This window comes from Pangasianodon hypophthalmus, chromosome 19 (genome assembly GCF_027358585.1).
Source record: "Pangasianodon hypophthalmus isolate fPanHyp1 chromosome 19, fPanHyp1.pri, whole genome shotgun sequence".
In the NCBI taxonomy this organism is placed as follows: domain Eukaryota; kingdom Metazoa; phylum Chordata; class Actinopteri; order Siluriformes; family Pangasiidae; genus Pangasianodon; species Pangasianodon hypophthalmus.
This window is the reverse complement of record NC_069728.1, coordinates 6,875,396-6,892,475: the sequence shown is the minus strand read 5'-3', so window position 1 is coordinate 6,892,475 and position 17,080 is coordinate 6,875,396. Positions and strand designations below refer to the sequence as shown.

Sequence of the window (17,080 nt, the reverse complement as noted above, 5' to 3'; positions counted from 1 at the left end):
ATCCCAATTCCTGGAAAGGCAGAAAAGAAGAAGAAGAGAGAGTGACAGACCAAGGACAGCTTCTAGAGGCGTGCTTGGGAGTCACAGAGAATATTTGTGTGTGTATGTGCGTGTGTGTGTGTGTGTGTGTTTGTTCATTTTTCCACCGTATCATGAAGGATGCATGGACACACGCTCACTAATTAAATAGTTACAGCCACCGGCATACAATAATTTGCCTAAATGACTAGATGGACTGTGAGTGGGATCCAAACAGGAATAATTATAAATAATTAGGAATATTAGATGAAATGTGTTTTATTTTTCCTTTCTAGGCTCCTGGGAAACAGCTGCAAATAAGGCCAACTATCATTTATCATCTGCAACATGCTGTTGGTACAAGCTTAGCATAATATTGTCACTGTGTTCACATATAATAAAACAATGTAAGAAGCAAATGATGAAGATAATTTTTAAAAAAGCATTAAGAGCACACACTCGCTAATTTAAAAAAAAGCCAAGAGGACTGGCACTATTTCCAAAAATTAAACTTTTATTGGCCAGATGGGCAGCGATGGGTCATAACATCAACAAGTAACAGTAAACAAGCTCACTGGACTCTTCATAGCTGCCAATCACTCAGCAGCTGTTGATCAACTTCCTGCCGTCAGTCACCTGAGTGTGTATTGAGCAATGACACACACTGGTCCTTTAGACTAAGGCTGCTCTATGGAGTTTCCTGTCAAATAGTATGTAAATGCAATGTTGAAATACAAATCCATAGTCAGATCTGTAAACCTGTAACTGACTGATTTGTGAGTATGTTGCAATTATGAAATCATAATTAATGAACTCTTCCATGCTACATTTACAAAAAAAGCTGGTTATGCTGTTAAAATGTGATCATGTGAAACTTCTGTGGTTTTAAATGAAACATTTGACTGCGTTTTAATCTAAGCGCATAGCTCCAGAGAGCTGAGAGGGTGGCACTGAAACAAAACATGCTATGAATGTAAAATAATACGTTGTAACAAATGGGCCTATAAAGTACATGTGTAAAAAAGGATTCTCAAATGGTACAAGTTATAGATTTACAAAATTTACTACAGACTTGCAATTCATTAAAAAAAACTATTTTGGCACTGCATTTATTTCTGATTACTTTTGACAGGTAATTACCTCCATACTGCTTGGCCCTTCTGTGACTACAGCTTGTAAACACACACACACACACACACTTTAGTTTTTTTATGGAGAGACAGCAGCAGTGATTCCCAAAATTTCTCCAGCTTCATCTCCATGTGTTACTCCAGCAGCTATCTCTGAAAACTTGACTCAAGCCATTTGACGTACAAGACACCAGATTTCACCAGTCTGTATAATGTGTATCAGTGGACTACTAGAATGAGATGAATTTAGAGAAGTGTCAGCCAAAGACATTTTAAAAACTAAATCTAATTCATTTACGCTGGCACATAAAGCCTGAACAGGCAGAGGGGAGGGTTGTACACATATCTGGATAAAACTGCTGCCTTGCTGGTGCTGTGTCTCTCCAATGGTAGACATGTAGACATGTTTTTTGTGGGTAAATCAATTTTGGAAATACCTTTTTATACTGAAAAGATAAAAACATGCAAAAAAGCCTTTTGTCTGTAGTCAAATTATACATATACAACTCTTTCATACTCCTTGTACTTCCTCATAGACTACATCAACAAAAAAAGAAGAAAAAAAAACTATGTACACACCATTAATTTACAGTGCAGTAAAAAAAAATAAAAGAATACCATAGGTTGACTAAGGCAGATGGAGATTGAACAAAAATAATAGTTTTATTTGTGAAACAAGATGTCATAAAAATAATAATAATAAAAAATGAGGAATTTATCCTAACAAAAAAGTTCCGCTACCAAGCGATGATGAGGGTTTCCCCTTTTGCACCGGCTGCATAAGTTAAACTTTTGGTGGAAAAAAAAATGTAAATAGTTAAAAAAAGAAACAATGACATGAAACTTGACATCTAATTTCTAGCATACTGTACAATGCTTAGTCTCATCTTCTTCTTCGGGGCGAGGCGTGATGGCGTCTAACAGCGCCATGCTGTGATGTACAAACAGAAGCATGTTGAAGCATAACCATATTCTATAAACAGGCTCACAACAGAACTACTCCAAAACTCAGAGCCAATAAAGCCAATGAATGGAAACCAATCAATCAAAAATGTACAAAAAGGCACATAATATCCCAGTGCTTCTGTACTGTGAGATTCAAGTGTAACTGAGCGTTCGGTTCAATGTTCTTTGAGCATTCCTTCAGAGTTGTTCATTTTTTTTTTTTTGCACTGATGGTCCCGCAAACTTGGGCAACAAACTGGCGTGATCCAGAGATGGAGTCCAGATTCCATCACCTTGCGCTCTTTGGCTTCGGCACAAAGCCTGGAAGGAGCCAGTAGTGTTGCCATGGTGATCTTCCTTCCCCTCTGTCTCATTCTCTCATGGGGGAAATATTCTTCTTTCTGATTTTACACACTGTCCCATGTCCCATGTTAAAAAAAGTGCCACTTTTTTTTTTTTAATTTTCTATTTAAATTTTTTTCTGTAACACCTGGGCGCTTTAGTCGTCGTTTCCGCCATACATGTCGGCTAGTTTGCGAAATCGTGGTCCCCATTCATTGAGGTAGTCGTAGTCCTGCTCGCCTCCAGAGCTGGATGAGTGAAGTGAGCTGAGTGAGCCGGCAGTGGAGCCGCTGCCCTCGTAGTCGAACACCAGCAACGAGTCGTATGGAGGAGCCGTGGGGTCTGTATCGGCCGCCTTCAGACCCTGAAGAAGAAAGCACAGACACATGGAGTTTTCCATAATATTAGAAAATGATCTTCTTACACGACAACTTTCTAAAATATTCATAGCGGAGTGCCATCCAGAAATATCTCATGTGCTGCATGAACATATTGCAGGGCACTCAAGTGTTGTAGCCTTGGGAGGAAAATGAGAAACGGAAGATGGTAAAGGACAGCTGTGGTCAGAAAATGAGGGGGAAGTAGGATGGAAGGAGCAATTGAAAGAATGGATAGGAGATGAGAAATTGAGAGCAGTGGAGAGGAAAGGAGAGGAGTAGATGAGAAAAGAACCATGGAAAAGAGAAGAACACAGAAGTTATGGAAAAGCAGCCATAATAATCCAATAGGTGTCCTCACACTTACTTAAGTGTTTCTTTTGCCTCTGTACAAGTAGTACAAAAACATTACCATGGCTGTGAGACTACTTCTGAAATGTGTGTGGTGTTAAGACACATACCAATTATTAGGGGTGCTGCTTTAATGATATTCTATAGGCAGTACCCTACACACCTAGCTCACATTACAATCTATAGTGAAAACAGAATATCATTATGCAGGGCTACACACAAGCTGGTCTGCACAATATTGATTTAATACTGCCCGCTGAGTGTTTAGTAATGAAAGAGTAGTAGAGGAATACACTCTAGAAATCTACCATAGTGCAAGTCAGCAGATATATTTCTACTCAGCTTAAACGGGGGAGTACCTGCTTAAGTGCACTTACTTAAGCTCATATGTGATATTTAATTCATTTCCAGTTTCAAAGATTTTCTCACTCTTTCCTACTGGGCTCCCAATACAGTTTACTGCTTGAAAGGATCTCTTTCTCTCGCTCCCCCCTGTGTGTGTGTGTAGAACATGCTCATCCACAGACCACTGAGGATGATACCGAATACCTAAGCCAGACTAATGTCCATCTAAACTAATAGGATTGAGCTCCAATTAACCAATCAATCACCATTAGCTCTTATCTCTGGTGCCATCCAGCAGTTTATATGGGGAGACTGAACACATCCGCACACAAACACACACACACACACACACACACAAACCTCGTGGATGAAGTCTCCGATGTCTCCGGGGTGTGGGGCGGCAGAGCGAAGTGGGTAGCTGGGCTCTGGGTGCAGCGGCCGTTCGTCCAACCGGCGGATTCCAACTGGCTTCACCAGGTCATGCTCCAGAGTGTCTGGCTGCTGCAGCTGACTCAGATCATAATCCTGCACACACACACACACACAGATGGTGAGGAAAAGACAAGGAAGAGTGACAGCTTTCTTTGGTAACCTTAACCCTACCATATGAAGGTTCTGCTATTTCAGAAGTATTTGCACCTACAGATTCGTGCACATTGGACCCACAGCAGCAAATAGGCCACATCACTTTTTATACCTAATCTGTGCGTTTCCTAAAATCAGCACTGTGTTTGTACCTGGTCCTCCTCTCCTCCGCCTTCCTCATCGTATTTGAGGATGTTGTCTCGCACGTCGTCCTCCGGGTCGATCAGCAACTGCTTCGCCTGCCGCTCCTTATCTCTCCTCTTCATCCACATCACGAACATCAGCACTAGCACTACACAGAGAGCACGTGGATAGGCAAATACAGAGAGAGAATGCGATACAAAATGAGTCATGCATAGCCATTAGCATAAAGGGAGTCTCACTGGTGATAAAACTCCCATTCTGTTTCCTCATTCCCTAAAGCATAAACACTTTAGACATATAGGGTTTTATATACACGACAGGGAATAACTCACCCAGCAGGATGATGATGCAGATGAGGATGGCAATGATGGCTCCAGTACCCAAACCGGCGGCCATGATGCGTTCCATGTCCACACAGTCTCCATGGTGATCACACTGGCACACCTTCACACGCAGGTGTGAGGTGTTGGCCATCGGCAGGTTTCCAGAGTCTGTGATGATGATGGGGATCTCGTAGATTCCGCTCTGGAGGTACCCGATTTTCAGGCTCAACTGGACATAGTCGCCTAAGTCAGGAACAGCCACAACCACAAGATGAGCTTGCATAATAATGAAATTAAATTTCTGAGTGCATTTTATGACATATGTGTTAAAGCATAACTAAAACTAAAATTTTAAAAGCACATGTGTTAAAGTATAACTAAAACTGAAATTTGCATTGCTCTTATAATTACATTTAATTAAGGGGTGTAGCAAGAAGCACTGCCATCTCACAGTACCAGGGTCCCGGTTCGATTGTGAGCTGGGGTTAATGTCTGTGTGGAGTTTCACATGATCTTCCACTTTCTACCACTTCTGGTAGCTGGCTTTACTATACTATACTGCTCATAACTGTGAATGAGTGTGTGTGTATTCCTGCCTTGCGCCTAGGATAGCCGTAGAAAACCACCGCTACTCTGACCAAGAAAAAGCGGTTATTGAATGAATTAATAAAAATTTCATTAATGTTATTTACCCCCAAGGTGACTTTTTTCACATGAATTTGGGAGACAAGTAATTATAAAACATAGTTTAACTGTCACATGGGAAAAGGCTTGAAGAGTAAAAACTGGTTTGAACCTGGTTTAAAATCTATGTTAATGTTAACATCACATCGGTGCAACAATAAAGACCAAGAAGATGAATTTTAGCTTGCTACATATTAGTTGTGTTGTGGAAATGCTTAAATGTAGGATCTGTCATTCATTCCTTCTGTTATTTTACACAGTGGTAACAGTTCTGGGGAGAGTGGTAAGATGGGTAAGGTGTTTATGATGCTATTCAGGTGTGTGCCGTACCATTGAGACGGGTGAGTGTCCAGTTGCGGCGGACGTCAGCAGGTCGGTTGGCAAGCTCGAAAGCAAATGGCCCAGCATTGGGGTTCAGGTCTCCATCCACAGCTGTTATGTTGATGGCGTTGGGCTCAGGTCTCTCACACACCTCAGTTTCTTGGGGAAAGACGCGTGGTGCGTTATCGTTAATATCCAACAGGTAGATCTGCAGTGTGCCTGTTCCACTCGCAGAAGGAATACCTGCAGATAAGGGTGAAAAAGAGAAAGCAAAAGATCAGAAAACAAGCTGTTCATCACCACAGCGGCTGTCAATTTGTCAGACCATGAGAGCAAATCTCTTGAACCACTAAGCTATTGTATGAAATATTTATGACATGTGTAATCAGAGGATGTATGATATTGTCAATCATTGACAGTAGACACTGCCCACGAGCTATTCTGCATCTGCTGCCTCTTCGTCTGAACATTTCTAGTCACTTGGGGAGAGCTTGAAAAGAGAAGAGCACTAAGTGTCAGCCCTCTTTAGATGATCAGGCTGAATGAAGGGAGCCACGGGAGAGGAAGCGGCGCCGCTGGAGTGTTACAATCCAACACCATGAGTGGCCTACTGTGAGTGAGGCACTCTGGGACCACAGGTTAACAGAGTGTTTACAGAGATGGGATCACTCCTTCACAGAGCTATGAGTGTGTTTAAATGCGAGAGAGAGAGGTTTTTTTTTACACTGGGCTGACTCAAGGAGAATGTCAATAACAGCGGAAGAGTCAAGCAAACTGCAGTCTTGTTCACATAAACAGGAGTGCGTGCTAGTGTGTGTGAAAGAGAGAAGAAGACAGATGCTTTCCTTCTTTATACATGTAAGGAATTTTGTAGTTTTATGTGTAAAAGTGTTTGAGCTTATTTGTGTATCTATGTGTATGGGTGTTTCTATGTGCAAGCCAGTGGCTATTGGCTCATAATTGTTCTCCTTAGCTCAGATCAATGGAGTTACTCATCCACTGTGTAACCTGTAATGGATTGAAACCGAGTTGCAATACATACACACACTCACACACTACTCACCATTATCAGAGGCCATAAAAGTGGCATTGTAGAGGTTGTTTCTGACGTACGGGGATTCGCGGTCAAGTAGGGCGATGGTGGAGATGTGTCCATTATTTGGGTCGATTTCGAGCCAGTTAGCTGGGTCAAATAGCTTTGAGTACCTAAAACACAGAAACACATCACACACACTGTTGAAAATTCTGAAGTGTTAAAATATTATCTAAAATGACTATTCATTTAAAATACAATCTGCCGTATATATATGATAATGTGTATATAAGTACTGATATCTAATGGATGCACAAATCATACGTTTATTAGCTAGTCCACTTTTCTAGTTTTGGTTGCCTGGAAACATAAGTGATCTAAGGGCTAAAAAAGTGGTAGCTAACATAAGGTAATGCCGTATGGTGAGCTAGCACTGAGGTGCATCACGCCACCATAAAAAAAAGCACAATAAGTTTAAACATACATACTAAATGAAAATTTTTTTTTTTTTTTGTGAAAGCCAATTGGGAGTCGGATTTCTTCCTCTTCTTCTGTTTGTTGAGCTTAGCTGTCTGCCAGGCAACTAGAAATAAAAAAACTGTTTGTGCTGCTGCCTGATGCCACACTGCAAGAATCTGTGCATGCACAAGTGTTGAAAATTCCCATCACAAACAGTGTTTCTGAAAATATCTCCGTCCAAACAAAAATGTAAAAAGATTTGGAAAATGGTCACAAGCAGGCCAGCCAATTAGCTGGTGATAGTAACCTATGTCATAAACAGTAGCACTGTGATGCAAAAACAGGAGGAAACACCACAGGTCAGTGATGAAGGAGTCATTTATGAGCAAATGACTAAAAATACAGAGAAGATGCCCGTGCGAAATAAACTCAAGTATCCCATTGTCCCATTTTGAGTAATGCAACTCTCATGTCAAATGTGAATGTTTGAATTCTAGTAAAACCCCATTTACCAAGGCTGCAAATTTAAATAACATAAACGTAAAGCCAGAAGATTACCACCCATGGGATTTGGAAACCCTGTGGAAACCCTAACTGTAAAAAAACCCTAAAAAAAAAACTTTAATCCAGTGACTTTCTCTCGGTCTGAAAATCTTATTGCTGTCACAGCATTCAAAATTTGTCCTAAGGTGCATGTGTATAGCTTATGAGAATAAAAGTGGTAAGATTCTGAGACTGGTAAGTATTGTGGTAAAACATACATCAAAGCTTCAGTGGCACTTTCAAAGCTTCACACCTCAAAGCATCTGAGGCTGAGACTACCTATAAGTGAGCGAGTGTGTGGGCGCATGTTTATGTGGAAAACAGTGTATCTGCCTCTGCCTGACACTCTTCTGTATGTGTCTATCATGCTGCAGTTATATGCAATTTTGTTTTAATGAGTGAATATGTGTGTGTGTGTGTGTGTTTGTGTCTACCTGATACTCTGCTGCATGTGTCTGTCAGGGTCATGAGCTATAAATGTGGTGAGCATTGACCCTGCAGGAAGTCCCTCATCCAGTTTGATCTGTTTGGGGTTGGGCTCAAAGTTGGGACTCTCGTTCACGTCGATGATGCGTATGGAAATGGTGGCTGTCGACTGGCGGGTGCGGTGGATCCCTCCCGCCAGTGGCACTTCATTCTCAGCTACCACGGTTAACAAATATGAACGATTCATCTCGTAGTCTACGGGCTGAGAAATACACACACATGTACACACACAAAACACAAAAACAAATCTAGTTAAAATAGACTGAATGCCCTTTAAAATAAGAGGATATTAGTGTCAATAAATACCCAGTGAGGACTAATAATTAACGAATGGCTCCTTTTGTGATTAAAACACTTACAAATGTTTATCTCTGATGAAGAGGCGGTCGTGGCTGTTGACCGGCTTTGTTTCTATGGGAACTGTTTTCGCTCTGTGTTTGACTGTGCATGTGTGAAATCACTTTAGACAATGCCAAACAAATTGTGTATAACTAACCTTAACCACAGTGACAAGGCCCTCATTGGTGGTGGGGTCAGTGGGGATGGAGAAGCGTCCAGTCGGGTCTCCGGATGTGATGCGATACACCGCATTCCAGGCTGGTGTGCCTGGCTTGTCTTTATCTGTCACTGTCAGATTTGACACAATCACATTCACACGGTTCTCAGGCACCTCTCCGTAGAACTAAAGTGAGAATAAACAGTGGGAAGTGAGTGAGAGACAGAAAGAGAGCGAGAAAGAGAGAGAGAGAGATGCTCGTCGTTAATAGGGTGGTGAATTAAGAAGGAAGTAAGTCAGTGTTCTCACACTGCAAACAACCATGTTTTTATGTTAACATATGTTACAGATTTGCTTCACAGTAACATCACTATTGTTAGCATGATCATGTGGGTCTACTTTAGCTCTCCACAGTGTACACTTATATCTTCTACATGTTGTGTTATTATGATTTTGAGGGGAAACGTCTCTTCCTGTGGATTAAACACAATTGCCAGAACTCTCTTTCTACTAACCGCAACAACTGCCAGTATTAACTTCCTAATCTGATGGCATTTCCCTAAAGATTAGTATTGCTGACATCTGCTTTACCAGAATAAGATGGACATGACAGGACACACTTAAGAAATCAAATGTTACATTACAGTTCCCTAATACTGTGATTCAGCAGAATCTGTGAAATTTGGAAGCTTTGGGAAACGTCCAATCCCTCAGGTTTTCATGGAAAATGAGAAAGTGCATTCAGGCAAAGTTGTTTCACAGGGTCAGTAATGTCCTGGGTTTTGAACGTGGGCACACACCAGAGCCTGTGATGCTGAAATTATATATTACTGATTTTATACTTTCAACTTCAGAGAGCACAATAAAAAAAAAGAAAAGTTTAAATGTTATGTACAATTTTCAGGGTATTTTTTGTCACATTTGGTTACACACAACTGCTTTTCAACTGGGAAAAAGACAGACCTTTTGTGTGTTTCTGAATGAATAGAAAACTCTGGCTTTCTCACTTTGTTTATAAGTAGGTGTACGTGTACAACGAACTCACTGTGTCTCTGGTGAATTCTGGTGCATTGTCATTGACGTCAAGCAGGCGAATGATAGCAGTAGCAGTGTTGGACAGGCCATATGTCGGATTTCCCTCCATATCAGTGGCCTGGATGATCAGAGTGTACTGGGACACTTTCTACTCACAACACACACACACAGACACACACATACACACAGTGAGAAAATGGGTATCAAGAATAAAAATAGTGAAAGACAGTACCACAAGAAGCTGACACTGGAAAAAGCCTTTCTATACACACAAACACACACACAGATACCCACCTCTCGGTCGAGGCCTGCGGCTACCGTGATGATTTTGCCTGTCTTGTTATTGATGGTGAACATGTTGGTGGAGGGAGTCTCAGGACTCTGAGAGAGGATCTTATATCTCAGCATGCCATTGGCTGTGTTGGGGTCGTCCTTATCTTGTGCTGTGACTGTCATCACAAACGTGCCTGCATGAGAAGGAGAGAAACAGTGATCTGGTTTGGATTTCGTACAACAACGGCCATCTGTCAGACCAATAACTAGCAGGTGCAACAAACTTGTTCACAATATACGTGAGGATTAGAATGTCAGCTGTGTAGAAAAGTGGGTGAGTGTGTGTCTAAGTACCTGGCTTAGCGCCCTCGTCCACCGTGCCATTCCAGATCTGATGGGAAAACTCTGGTCTGTTGTCGTTCATGTCGATGACATTGATGACAATATCAATGGGATTCTCCATCTGATTGCCGTTAATGTCCACAGCATGAGCACGCAGCTGGAGCAACACACAAACACACTGTTTAGTCACACAACTCAAAAATGTCTAGCTTCCTACTAATCCGAGTAATATGGCTATATAACGACTCAAACACTGAGAACAGGAAGCTCATGAACAAACCATAACCAGCACATCGTGTAGACTGCACTTCATATACAATCATCGGTGGTGGGAGCCAAAAGCACCACTCTGTACTAATATTATGAAACAGTAGCTCAAACTGTCATGTGATATAATGTGATATAATATAATATAATATAATATAATATAATATAATATAATATAATATAATATAATATAATACAATATGCAGTAACTGGGTGAAAATAAACTGATTACAAAAATGCCGTGATAATAATTATGTTACAATAATATGAAAAAGTATTCAAAAACTCTCTTTATTATCCAAGCTTTATGTCACATAAGAGGAATTACACATTAAATTAAACACATTAAATAAAAATTTGTAGATGAATTAAATAGCAAGAGACATTTCATTAAACATTAAAGCTAACTGGATTCAGTTAATTTCCAAAAACAGTGCTAGAACCAGGCTATTTATTTAACTGAAGATGTGGCAAGCCCTGTTTCCTGTCCATTTTCATTAGGTGCAGCACTTAACCAATTACAAATGTTTCTGCCCCCATGTTTGCTCTGATTATCTGCTGAAGCCAGTGAACAAAAGACAATTGCCGTGTCTGAATCTGTTCCATTTTTACCATCCCACAGTGCACTATTTGAAGTGTAGCCATTTTGTAGTGCTGTCCATATTCTCACTGGATTGTGAACCGTTATTTATATACAATAATACACTATAAATCCAGTGCACAACCAATGGACAGTGCTCAAGTACTATAACGCATGGTGATTTCTTTTAGCTTTAAAATTTACATTTTAAAATTTAAAATGTATATGCACTGTCCTTATTAGGACAAGGCATGTGTGTGTGTGTGTGTGTGTGTGTGTGTGTTAGGATAACTCTTCTTTCTAAGCTAAAAAATCTGCCTACTCCCCTTTTTTCTCTAAGAGTGGATTAAACAGAGGTCAAAAGTTGCATTCTCAGATTGCCATGGTAACCAAGATAAGCAGTTTAATGGGAGTATTAGTGTCTCCTCAGTGGAATGCAGGATTGTGGGATGAGGACACACATATAACACACATACAGGGAGCTGAATGCCCTCTAAAACAGACACACAAACACACACTTACATGGAAATTGGAGATCTGTTCTCGGTCCAGAGGCTTAGTGACAGACAGCTGTCCCGTGATGGGGTCAATGATGAAGAGGCCGGTAGGAGTCTGATCAGCTCCTGGTCCAGTCACACTGTAGCGCAGTGTGTTAATCTTATCTCTGTCTGAACGGATCTGAAAAACACACATATTTTAGTCTGCTTGTATCTGTTTCGTTTTAGAGTTTTAATACATATAATCATTACACTGTAATATATGTGTGTGTGTGTGTTTTCTGAAAATAATAGATGTTATTGTTGAAACATAATACCTACAGGAAATCATGAAGGCCATAATATAAAATACATTAAAAAAAAAACAGAACTCTGAAATCTGAAACCTTTTTAATGAACCAGTTCAGTGCTATTTACTCACAGCAAAGACAAAGAACTTCTATTATATTGGAACACACTGTGATAGCGATACACTAAAAAAAATTTTTAACCTGTGATGTGTCATAATTTAAGACTGAGCCTGCATTAATTTTACAAAAAAAATTTTTTTGCCAAGATTAATTAACACATCAAGAGAAACCTTATTTGAAACCTCTGTGACCAGTCAGAAACCAGGCAGTACAAACACTGAAGTATAGTAGAGTAGATGGTTTATTGATACAAGGGTGTAATTTTTTTTATTTTACATTCCTTACTACAAATAGTTATCATAAAAGTCTATCATTTTTCTACATATCATTCAGTGCAAGTGTTCCAGCACTTAATGAGTGTCTGGATTCCTCTAGAAAAAAAAAAAAATATATATATATATATATATATATATATATATATATTCGATTATATTATACGTCACACTTTTAAGGTTTTCATTTGACTCACCGTCATATTGCAAAACAATGCATAATATATCAGTATTATTATTATTATATGGCCAAATGTATGTGAACACTTGACATTGACACCCATATATGCTTTTTAAGCATCCCATTACAAAACCATGGCCATTAATATGGAGTTGTTCCCTCTTTGCTGTCATAATAACCTCCACTCTTCTGGGAAAGCTTTCCACTAGATTTTGGAACGTGGCTCCGGGAATTTGTGCTCATTCAGCCACAAGAGCATTAGTGAGCTCAGGCACAGATGTTAGGCGAGGAGGCCTGGGGTGCAGTCAGCGTTCCAGTTCATCCCAGTGGGGTTGAGGTCAGGGCTCTGTGCAGGCCACTTGAGTTCAACCTTGGCAAACCATGTCTTCATGGAGCTCGCTTTGTGCACAGGGGCAATGTCATGCTGGAACAGGTTTGGGCCTCCAGCATGACTTTGTGCTTAGTGAAGGGAAATCATAATGCTACAGCATACAAAGACATTCTATACAGTTGTGAACTTCCAAATTGTGAGTGGCAACAGTTTGGAGAAGGCTCTCATATGAGTTTGTTGGTCAGGTGTCCACATACTTTCGGCCATATACTGTATATTGTAGAGCCTTTCTGTATTATTATTACTACTACTACTACTACTACTACTACTACTACCTAGTTTCTTATTGATTGCTAGTTATTTTAACACAAAGTTAAAAAGCTTTGTTTTTTTAACAAAAGTAAAAAAAAAAAAAAAAAAAAGGAAAAAAAACAACAGAAAACAGAAAAGAAAAGAAAAGAAAACAGAAAAAAGTGCAATCAACAATTTATTTAAGTTTGCATGGCCATATATTAGAAAGTAATCTAAATGCATAGAGGAACAAGCTACTTGAGACCATCTGGATGTTCCTCTTTTGGCTGCTCCCATTAAGGGTCGTCACAGCAGATCATTGGTCTGCATATTTGATTTGGCACAGTTTTTACGCCGGATGCCCTCCCTGACGCAACCCTCCCCAATTTTATCTGGGCTTGGGACCGGCACTGAGTGCACACTGCTGCACGCAACCCCAGTGGCTGGGGTCTAACCACTAGTCCTCCAGGGACCCAAGCTACTTGAGACAATATCAGTTGTTAATCATTAAGAGATGACAACAATTAATGAAGTCTAAATGCTGTGCATCTCAGCAGTTTAGAAATCTGTATATTAATAATAGGAAGAAGTGAATTATAGATCTTTTATGGTAATAAATACTAAAACCGATTCATAAAGACTTTCTACTTTTTCTGCAGGGATTTATGTGCATGCTCCTGTGTGCGTGTGTGTGTGTGTGTGTGTGTGTGTGTATGCTGACTTTGACAAGCTCCTCTGGGAACTGTCCTCTGGAGTTTTCAGGGACATTGATGGGAGGAATGACCCAATCTCTCTTCACACGGCTCACGCTCCCGTCGCCTCCGACAACAACGCTGCGCCATGGAAACACGATCTCAGGCACCTGCGAACATGAACAACTCGGTTAGATCCTCATACACCCCTGGGTACTGCACTCTCTGTTCTCTGTTCTCTCACTTTACAACACACACACACACACACACACACACAGACTTACTGCAGGGCATTTATCTCTCCTGTCTGTGGACCTAAATATTTACAGCATTAATTCTACTCTCTTTAATGTGGTCATAAATATCACTGAGTCAAGCTACTAATATAAAACCTACAGCGTATGTGCACGTGTCTGCATGCTGCATATGTATGAGTATACATGCGTATATGAGAATGCGTGTATGAGTATGCACGTGTGTATAAGTGTGTAAGCATTTGTATCGGTGAAGTTTTTGTAGTAGGAATCTATTCGCAGTGATCACACTATTAAAACATGTTAACTTTATGTAATGCATTCAGTCTGTAGAATTTACAGTACAGGTTTTCCATTATCTCTGTGTGTGTGTGTGTGTGTGTGTGTGTGTGTGTGTGTGAGTGTGAGTGTGTGTGTGTGTGTGTGTGTGTGTGTGAGCATGTGATTCAAGGCCAGACATACTAGAGTGGATGTTTGACTAGAACAGTACAACTGCAGTCAGTTTTCCAAGTGCAGAACAATAAAAAAGTCCTCTACACACTAAGCGATTTTTAAGGTAGGAACACAGGCACACACAGAGCATGCTTAACATTACTTTGGTACTAAATCTGGGTGCATGAGAATGTATTTATTGTCAAGTATTCCTATCATCACAGGCCCAAATGTCCTCATGATGATAGGAATACTCGATGATTATGATGTGGGTATATCTATAATATGATGTGGCTTGTCTCTATGAAATTGGCTTTTAGGTTAGGATTAGTGTGCAGGCATTTCATTATTAGCTGCAGTAATAAACCATGTCATGGAAATAGCCAACAAAAACAGTGACAAAGAGAGAGATAGTGCATGCATGGTTATATATCTTGGTGGGGATCAAATGTGTCCATAAGGGTAGTAATATCTGACAGTCTTGATCTTTTAGGGACCTTTGGCTAGTTTTCACAAGGAAAATGGCTTTTTTTAAATTTATTATTAAAAAATATTAAACAGCTGAAAGGTTTCCTTTTTGTTATTGTGGTTAAGGTTAGCATTAATAATTATGTCAATGAAAGGTCCTCACAAGGATAGTAAGACACACATGTGTGTGTTTGTATGTGTGCATCTTCCTGTGAATTTTATTTCTATTCAGTTTCGATTGTAAGTCCCTCTTGACACCATCTCTCTCTCTCTCTGGTTAAATATTGATGGTAATGGCAGTGCAGTAGTGTGGGCAGAAGAGTGCTGGCAGAAAGGCAGACTCTCTGTCTCTCTCTGTCTCAGTCTCTATCTGTCTCTGTCTCCAGTCTCTGGCTGGTGTAGATATGACTCGGGTGATGAGCCAGGCCATTACAATTACAAAGAGTGGAACAACATTAATATCAACAGCAACAACATGAAGATCAACAACAGGCTCATACAGCTTCTCTCTCTTTCTTTCTCTCTCTCTCTCTCTCTCTCTGAACACATACACTCTATTTTTGCTTGCTCTCTCACCTATCTTTCCTGTATCTTTCTTCCCCTCTTTCAATCCAGCTTTCCCAACAGCTTTTCCCACTTGCTCTTTCTTATTGTTATCTGTTTCTACCCACTTTCTCTCGTGTCCCAGCTCATTTTCTGACCATCTCTACCAAACACCCGTCATTAGGCTCACTCTCTCTCTCTCTCTTTTCACTGCCACCTCTGTACTTTCCCCATCTCTCTTCTGCCTATGTATGTGCGCAGCAGCATTCTTCTCACTCTCTGAGCACATGACGGCCCTGAGAGAGTATGTAATGCTGTTGATCTCTAGCTGAGGGAGCAGATCTCCTCTACCATATCCCCCTCCATTGCCTCAACCACAATTTGCAGAGTTAAGACTTAATTAGAACACTATTCTCAGGGTGCTAGGGCACCGGTAATGCTTTACTGTAGATTGAGTATCGATGAAGATACATTGTGGATGTTGTAAATGAAACACAACACTACATGAATTTGAATACATCTTATTAGCTATTTGAATTTTCCTGATGAATTAAACTTTATGATATGTTTCCATATCACCGTTAAAAAAAAAAGCCTAACATTTTGAAGCAACTTTTATACTTGGGAAAAAACTACAAATGTTGAATCCAGAAATATTTTAATAGCGATACAAGAATTTCACATATCATGTGAAGTTACTTTGGTTTCCATCACCACACCTGCATCATTTCACATCTCAAATACTCTTTTTTTTTTAACCAAACATTACTTAAGTCATATCCATAACGAGATTTTTGGTCTTTTAAAAATTATAGCAAAACAATAGCAGAAGTCTTACTTATACTTTTACCCAGTAAACAGCCTTTTTTTTGCTTTGTCTTATATCAGGTACATGACAAATATCAGCTTACCATATATAAGGTTGATACTATATAGGAGACTTTAGCTCAAACTAAAATTGAATTTAAACTTCATAATCAATACATTTTTAAAATTTTACTGGGCCATATCTATTATTGCATTTTTTCAAAAAAACATTTACACACTGGTGGTTTAAAATGGTTAAAAATATGAACAAAGCCTACAAGGCTTTTCTTATGACTGAGACGGTATGGAAAATGGCAATATAAGCTTGCCAGATTTACCTGTTTAGGTGTGTCTGGTAGTGCGAAGGTGACATGGGTTAGCCACACTTCATGTGTGTCCTTATCTTTTGCACTGATCTCTAGGCTCCATCCCTTTCTGTCTGATACGCTCAGAGTTCGTGCGGCATACACTGTGCCGTCTTCTCCTATCCGAAATTCCGCCGGGTAACCACTCTCAAAGCGCAGACTGGAACCTCTGCCACAGTCCATGAAGCTCACTGAGGACAGAGAAAGGGAGGGGGAGATGGCTGGTGAGCATGAGCCAGCATACTTTTTCCTCATGACAACAAGCGTCTTAAAAAAAGATACACAAGCATACACAAAATGACATCCTCACTAGACCACAAGGGAATTGTGGCTTCATTTCAGAGGAGAGGACATAGAGCAAGGAAGTGGGGAACATGCATACTGAGACAGCAAGGGTGAAGGACAGATGGAGGGAGACACAGAAGGAGTAGAGAGAAGAAGAAAGGAAAGGATATCTG

At 40.1% G+C, this 17,080-nt stretch overlaps 1 protein-coding gene across 1 annotated transcript in view; it reads right to left on the bottom strand.

Moving 5' to 3' along the window:
- Nucleotides 1-514: 514 nt before the first annotated feature.
- cdh2 (cadherin 2, type 1, N-cadherin (neuronal)) overlaps nt 515-17,080 on the bottom strand; it is a 43,816-nt gene continuing 27,250 nt past the window's right edge. Inside the window, exons 3-16 of the mRNA XM_026944591.3 lie at nt 16,596-16,813; nt 13,783-13,923; nt 11,602-11,757; nt 10,245-10,389; nt 9,912-10,084; nt 9,628-9,765; nt 8,583-8,768; nt 8,035-8,288; nt 6,629-6,771; nt 5,575-5,808; nt 4,570-4,803; nt 4,246-4,385; nt 3,869-4,033; nt 515-2,799 (exon numbers count right to left, since the gene is read on the bottom strand). Of these exons, the coding sequence (XP_026800392.3) occupies nt 2,593-2,799; nt 3,869-4,033; nt 4,246-4,385; nt 4,570-4,803; nt 5,575-5,808; nt 6,629-6,771; nt 8,035-8,288; nt 8,583-8,768; nt 9,628-9,765; nt 9,912-10,084; nt 10,245-10,389; nt 11,602-11,757; nt 13,783-13,923; nt 16,596-16,813 (2,534 nt within the window). The 3' untranslated portion in view covers nt 515-2,592. The remainder of the gene's footprint in view (nt 2,800-3,868; nt 4,034-4,245; nt 4,386-4,569; nt 4,804-5,574; nt 5,809-6,628; nt 6,772-8,034; nt 8,289-8,582; nt 8,769-9,627; nt 9,766-9,911; nt 10,085-10,244; nt 10,390-11,601; nt 11,758-13,782; nt 13,924-16,595; nt 16,814-17,080) is intronic.